Source organism: Caretta caretta, chromosome 5 (genome assembly GCF_965140235.1).
Source record: "Caretta caretta isolate rCarCar2 chromosome 5, rCarCar1.hap1, whole genome shotgun sequence".
Taxonomy (NCBI): Eukaryota; Metazoa; Chordata; order Testudines; family Cheloniidae; genus Caretta; species Caretta caretta.
In genome coordinates, this window is record NC_134210.1 from 13,769,221 (window position 1) to 13,776,451 (window position 7,231).

Consider the following 7,231-nt stretch of genomic DNA (forward strand, 5'->3'; position numbering starts at 1 on the left):
CTTCTTCTCCTACCTTCCGTGAAGAACAACTGATGATGGTCCTGTTTATAATAGCCCTTAACATATTTGAAGACTGTTATCAGGTCCCCCCTCAGTCTTCTTTTCTTAAGACTAAACATGCCCAGTTTTTTTAACCTTTCCTCATAGGTCTGGTTTCCTAAACCTTTTGCCACTCCTCATGAATAAGCACAATCACCCTTCCTCCACACGATGCCAGCAAGACAGACCTCCCAGTATCACTGCAGCACCTAGCCATGCTCACCACCAATTACTTCCTTGTGATACATTTCAACTTTAAAAACCTAGTAAACTTAATTATATTTTGGGTTTGACCCTACCCTTGGCGATGCAGGCAAGTATAAGTGCCTACTTAGTTCAAACTGCTGATTTTTTACTGTTAAATAGGCTTATAATTTTCATCCTTGACTACTTTAGGAAAAAGGTTTGAGCATCAAGGAAGGGGAAGGGGAGTCAGGACTCCTGGGCAACATTCCCTCTGAGTTTTCTTTGTAGTGAGAGGGCTACAAACTCCAATGGGCAATACATTTTTGTCCTCAGGCAAGTTTACAGGTTTGTTTTTTAAAGACTTCTTACACTGAGCTAACTCGCCACTGTGGTGCTACAACTATGTATGTGCACTGAGAAGGAAAGTATTTTTACGACAGCACACTAAAACTAAATATGACCAAACTAAAATGAAATTTGTAATTTATCATCTTTCAGTTTAAAGGTCCCCTTGTTCTTGTATTATTGACAAGGATAAATCATAGAATATCAGGGTTGGAAGGGACCTCAGGAGGTCATCTAGTAATAGGAGCACCTTCTATGTGGAAGTATACTCTTCATTATTTTGCATACCACTATTATGTCTCCCCTGACGCATCTCCTCTCTCATCTAAACAGACCCAATCTTTTCATGTCTCCTCATACAAAAGTCTCTCCACTCTTCCAGATATTTTCCATCACCTATTTCTAAACTACTACTTCAGTTATAACTTTTTTGAGACAAAAAAAACAAAACAAAACGAGGAGGCCTTGTGGCACCTTGGAGACTAACAAATGTATTTGGGCGTAAGCTTTTGTGGGCTAGAACCCACTTCATCAGATTTATGAAGTAAAAGATACAGGAGCAGGTATAAATACATGAAAGGATGTGTTTTGATTTACCAAGTGTTAGGTCAGTCTAACGAGATAAATCAATTAACAGCAGGATACCAAGGGAGGAGAAATAACTTTTGAAGTGGTAAGAGAGTGGCCCATTACAGACAGTTGACAATAAGGTGTGAGTAACTGTAGGGAGAAATTAGCATTGGGGAAATTAAGTTTAGGTTTTGTAATGACCCAATCACTTCCAGTCTTTATTCAGGCCTAATCTGATGGTATCTAGTTTGCAAGTTAATTCCAGTTCTGCAGCTTCATGTTGGAGTCTGTTTTTGAAGGTTTTTTGTTGAAGTATTTCCACTTTGAGGTCTGTTATTGAGTGACCAGAGAGACTGAAGTGTTCTCCTACTGGTTTTTGAATGTTATGATTCCTGATGTCACATTTGTGTCCATTTATTCTTTTGCGTAGAGACTGTTCGGTTTTGCCAATGTACATGGCAGAGGGGCATTGCTGGTATATGATGGCATATATCACATTGGTAGATGTGCAATGAGCCCCGGATGATGTGGCTGATGTGGTTAGGTCCTATGATGGTGTCCCTTGAATAGATATGAGGACAGAGTTGGCAACAGGCTTTGTTGCAGGGTTTGGTCCCTGGATTGGTGTTTTTATTGTGTGGTGTGTAGTTGCTGGTGAGTATTTGCTTCAGGTTGGGGGGGCTGTCTATAAGCGAGGACTGGTCTGTCTCCCAAGGTCTGTGAAAGTGAGGGGTCGCCCTTCAGGATAGGTTATAGATCTTTGATGATGCACTGGAGAGGTTTTAGTTGGGGGCTGTAGGTGACGGCTAGTGGCGTTCTGTTACTTTCTTTGTTGGGCCTGTCTTGTAGTAGGTGACTTCTCGGTACCCTTCTGGCTCTTTCAATCTGTTTCTTCACTTCACCAGGTGGTACTGCAGTGTTAAGGACACTTGATAGAGATTCTGTACGTGTTTGTCTCTGTCTGAGGGATTGGAGGAAATGCGATTGTATCTTAGAGCTTGGCTGTAGACAATGGATCGTGTGATGTGGTCTGGATGAAAGCTGGAAGCATGTAGGTAAGTATAGCGGTCAGTAGGTTTCTGGTATAGGGTGGTGTTTATGTGACCATCACTTATTAGCACTGTAGTGTCTAGGAAGTGGACCAGGCTGAGGTTGATGGTAGAGTGGAAATCATTGAAATCTTGGTGGAATTCCTCAAGGGCCTCCTTTCCATGGGTCCAGATGATGAAGATGTCATCAATGTAGCGCAAGTAGAGTAAGGACATAAGGGGACGAGAGCTGAGGAAGCGTTGTTCTACGTTAGCCATAAAAATGTTGGCATATTGAGGGGCCATGCTGGTACCCATAGCAGTCCCACTGACTTGAAGGTATAAATTATTCCCAAATCTGAAATAGTTGTGGGTGAGGACAAAGTCACAAAGTTCTGCCACCAGGTTTGCCGTGACATTATCGGGGATACTGTTCCTGACGGCTTGTAGTCCATCTTTGTGCGGAACGTTGGTGTAGAGGGCTTCTACATCCATAGTGGCCAGGATGATGTTTTCTGGAAGATCATCAAAGGAGTATAGTTTCCTCAGGAAGTCAGTGGTGTCTCGAAGATAGCTGGGAGTGCTGGTAGCATAGGGCCTGAGGAGAGAGTCTACATAGCCAGATAATCCTGCTGTCAGGGTGCCAATGCCTGAGATGATGGGGTGTCCATGATTCCCCTGTTTATGGATTTTGGGTAGCAGGTCGAATACCCCTGGTCAGGGCTCTAGGGGTGTGTCAATGTAGATTTGTTCCTGTGCTTCTTGAGGGAGTTTCTTGAGCAGATGGTGTAGTTTCTTTTGGTAATCCGCAGTGGGGTCAGAGAGTAATGGCATGTAGAATGTGGTGTCAGACAGGGTGCCAGAACTGAACACAGTATTCCAAGCAAGGGCACTGATTTATATGACAGCATTATAGATACAGTAAGATTAAGGCAAAATAAAATAACCATTCATCTCAACAGAAACTTGCAAGTGGCAGAGAAACAGATCTCGTGATGAGAGTTTAGCAGAAACACTGGCTTATATATTTGCAAGTTTCCCAAAAGAATTAAAGCATAATCTCATAATAAGGAAACAACAAGACAAAAGAGAGAACTGCTAGGACTAGTGATGATCAGACTCAGACCTCCCTGTATTATTTATTAATTGTCTCTCTCCAGACTGGGTGTGGGAGATTCACAGGGGTTCACAGACCATATGCTGGTCCTACAATGCAGTTGTGGGAGTGCACAACCCCTTAAGCAGCAACAAGGGTGAGCCAGGTAGCGAAGGCTGTGTGCCTGCTATAGCTACCCTACAGACCAAGGCCTGTTTCCCCACAGCTGGGGCCACATTGCCAGGTCACTAAATGCACAGGAGCACCTCCCTTTCCCCCTGTGATCTCCTATACCCACCCCTACCAGGAATCCCTGCCTTCCCCACCCTGCTCCTTACTCAGGTCTGCCCTGCTTCCCAGTCCCCCGTACCAAGATGAACCATAAGTTCTGGCAGGCTGAGGGCCCAGAACACAGACTGGGACCTGGGTGCCAGCCACACTCCCTGCCACGTGACATGTGCGGTAGACACAAGATTGCTACATGGCCACACATGCACACAGTTTACAGGGAACATTGCTCCTGAGTACCGTTTCCAGCTCTGCCACTAATATATTGTGTGCCTTTGGGAAAGTCACATAAGGCCTGATTTTCAAAACGTGCACACAGGGGTGTGCAATTGTCCACAAACATCATGACTACATACACAGATCAAGTATTTTTACATCCTTAAATGGCCACGTATGCATCTAACTGGTCATCTGCACCTGCACAATCACAATTTGAGCATGCATTCGTGGTAAATGAATGCACTACTCAGCGTCCATTATAAAGAGTTAGCGGTAGTTCTACTTTATTTTTAACCTCCATATTATGATGTTTCGATTATAGAAGGATGTTTACAATATAAGGGATCTGCTTTTCTTTTTGTTGTATGTGTACACTTCAGAAGTTTCAAATGCGCACTGATGGAAGAGCACAACTTTAAGGCTTTACCAGCTGCAAATTGTGTTTCCCCAGCCACAGAATAAACCAAAGAGATGCAATGAGAGCATGTAGCCATTACCAGATAGATTCCTTCACACACCCTTACCTGTGGAGGGTTGTATCCGTGGTGCAGTATGACTGGGATAGGGGTCTCTGGGCCTCATGTTCTCAAAGGCACACTGTGCAGTTTGTGGATGCAGAATCCCTGTCACTGAAGGAGAGGAGTTATAATACTGCATTTGGGTTGGCATTTTCAGTCAGTGCCCAGTTGATCACAGGTGACAGGGCCAGCAAATCTTGACCAGGGCTAGGTCTTATTAAAGTCCTGAAGGTTCAGTATCTCTCCTGCATTAGTGAAAGGGCAAAAACAACATTCAGACCAAGTACTCACAAAGATATTACCAGCATACACAATGGAAGGTATCTGTAAAAGAAAAACAATATACAGTCACGAAGGTGAGGGGTGTTGTGTGTGTTGCAGACACATCTAGCACCACATTTTGGGCAGATAGGGTCTAGACACACCTAGCACCATGATGGCAGAAGGGAGCGTTATTTGGAGGCAGGGAGCTGCAAAAGTACACATTGCACCGTGTGGGGTGTTACAGACACAGTTACAGATACAAATGGCACCACTACTGGGTGGAGGTGATGCAACCTGGCACCATTACTGGGGTGGGGAAAGGGGTGCAGACACACTTGGCTCCTTGAGGGGGGGTAAATACACACCTGTCTTGGAAGGGGAGTGGTGGGGGAAGCGGTGCAGACACACCTGGTGTGGAGGAGGAAGGAGGAGTGCAGATACACCTGTCTGGTGGGGGGGGAACCTACCTGTGTTGGGGGGTGGGGGTGGTGATGGGGTGCAGACAGAACCTGTCTTAGGCAGGGAAGGGGAGAAGTGGGGGTACAGACACACCTGTCTTGGGAAGGAAGGGAGGAGGTGGGGGTACAGAAACAGTTGTCGGGGTGTGGACACATCTGTCTCTGGGTGGGAGAGGAAGAGGAGGATGGGGTACAGAAACACTTGTCGGGGGGAGGGGTGCAGACAAACCTGTTGTGGGGGGAGGGGTGCAGACACACCCATCTCTGGGGGGGAAGGGGAGGAGGAGAAGGGGGTGCAGAAACACTTGTCTGGGGGAGGGGAGAGGACGGGAGGGGAGGAGTGCTAACACACCTGCTGAAGGGAAGGGGGTGCAGACACACCTGTGAAGGTGGGGGGAGAGGGTGCAGACACACCTGTCTTGGGGAGGGAAGAGAGGGAGCAAACACACCTGTTAAAGGGAAGGGGGGGTTACACAGCTGTCTCAGGGAAAAGGGGAAGGGAAGGGAGGGGGGTGCGCACACACACCTGTCAGGGGGGTAGGGGTGTAGACACACTTGTTGGGGGGGGGAGAAGAGGGGTACAGACACACCTGGCTCGGGAGGGGGGTCACACACCTGTCCCGGGGAGGAGGGGGGGTACAGACACACCTGACCGGGGGGAGGGGGGGAGTACAGACACACCTGTCCCGGAAGGGGGTCACACACCTGACCGGGGGGAGGGGGAGTACAGACACACCTGTCTGGGGGGGTCACACACCTGTCGGGGGGGGAGGAGAGGGGTACAGACACACCTGGCTCGGGAGGGGGGTCACACACCTGTCCCGGGGAGGGGGGGGTACAGACACACCTGTCTGGGGGGGTCACACACCTGTCGGGGGGGAGGAGGAGGGGTACAGACACACCTGTCTGGGGGGGTCACACACCTGTCGGGGGGGAGGAGGAGGGGTACAGACACACCTGTCTGGGGGGGTCACACACCTGTCGGGGGGGAGGAGGAGGGGTACAGACACACCTGTCTGGGGGGGTCACACACCTGTCGGCGGGGGGAGGAGGAGGGGTACAGACACACCTGTCTGGGGGGGTCACACACCTGTCGGGGGGGAGGAGGAGGGGTACAGACACACCTGTCTGGGGGGGGTCACACACCTGTCGGGGGGGAGGAGGAGGGGTACAGACACACCTGTCTGGGGGGGTCACACACCTGTCGGGGGGGAGGAGGAGGGGTACAGACACACCTGTCTGGGGGGGTCACACACCTGTCGGCGGGGGGAGGAGGCTGCCCCAGCCCGGGCTCGCTGGGCGGCGGCGGCGGCGGCGGTTGGAGCAGTTGCTAAGGACGCGGCGGGGGCGGGGCCGGGGGGCTTCCCCGGCCCGGCCCCGTCGCCCCAGAGCGCCGCCCGGGAGGGGCCGGCTCCCCTCCCTCCCGCATCCAGCGGAGCCCGGCCCGCGCCCTGCCCCGGCCTAGCCTGGCATCCTGCTTAACCCCCAGTTTGGTCCCATCTTCACCGCAAGAATAAACCACGTTCCAGCCACCCCAGGAGCCTGCTGGAGTGAGCCCGGAGCCACAGCTCCCTAGTGTCCCCGGTGCGGGGATCTAGTCCAGGGGGCTGACCACGGTGTCCGGTCACCCAGCCTGGGCCGGCTCTGGGTTTTTTGCCGCCCCCAAGCAAAAAATTTGCTGCCCCGAGCTCCGAGAGCGCAACTGCCCCAGCCAAAAAAAAAAAAAAAAAGGGGGGTGTGTGGCCAGAACGCTGCCCCTGGAATTGTGCCCCCCCAGCCCCCAAGCAGGCGCTTGCTTTGCTGGTGCCTAGAGCCAGTCCTTTACCCATGTACAAAAGTTGTGCCACGGCTGTGATACAATCTAGTATTTCTTGTATTTGCATTTCCGTAACACTTCACGCAGCCCCAGTTGTGAGTGTCCACCTTGTAGACAAGCCCTTATAGTTACACTGCGAACTCTGCAGGGCTGGGAACATCTTTTTGTTCTAGGTGTATACAGTGCCTAGCGCAAAAGGGCTCTACTCATTTAATGAGGCCTCTGTGCTCTACTGTAATACAAATACATAATAATTATGCCAATAATCCACATCCAAAATTTGCTGCTGAGCGAGACTTCATATTCTTGATATTGATAGCAAGAAAAAAAATAAACCCTTTCTGGCCTTGTTTATACCTCTCAAAAAAGCAAAACAATGTCCAAATCCCTTTTTTCCCCTTGGC

At 49.8% G+C, this 7,231-nt stretch overlaps 1 protein-coding gene across 1 annotated transcript in view; it reads right to left on the bottom strand.

The window, feature by feature from the left end:
* LOXHD1 (lipoxygenase homology PLAT domains 1) overlaps positions 1-6,349 on the bottom strand; it is a 315,277-nt gene extending 308,928 nt beyond the window's left edge. The window contains exons 1-2 of the mRNA XM_075128349.1: positions 6,268-6,349; positions 4,296-4,534 (exon numbers count right to left, since the gene is read on the bottom strand). Of these exons, the coding sequence (XP_074984450.1) occupies positions 4,296-4,440 (145 nt within the window). The 5' untranslated portion in view covers positions 4,441-4,534; positions 6,268-6,349. The remainder of the gene's footprint in view (positions 1-4,295; positions 4,535-6,267) is intronic.
* Positions 6,350-7,231: the final 882 nt, after the last annotated feature.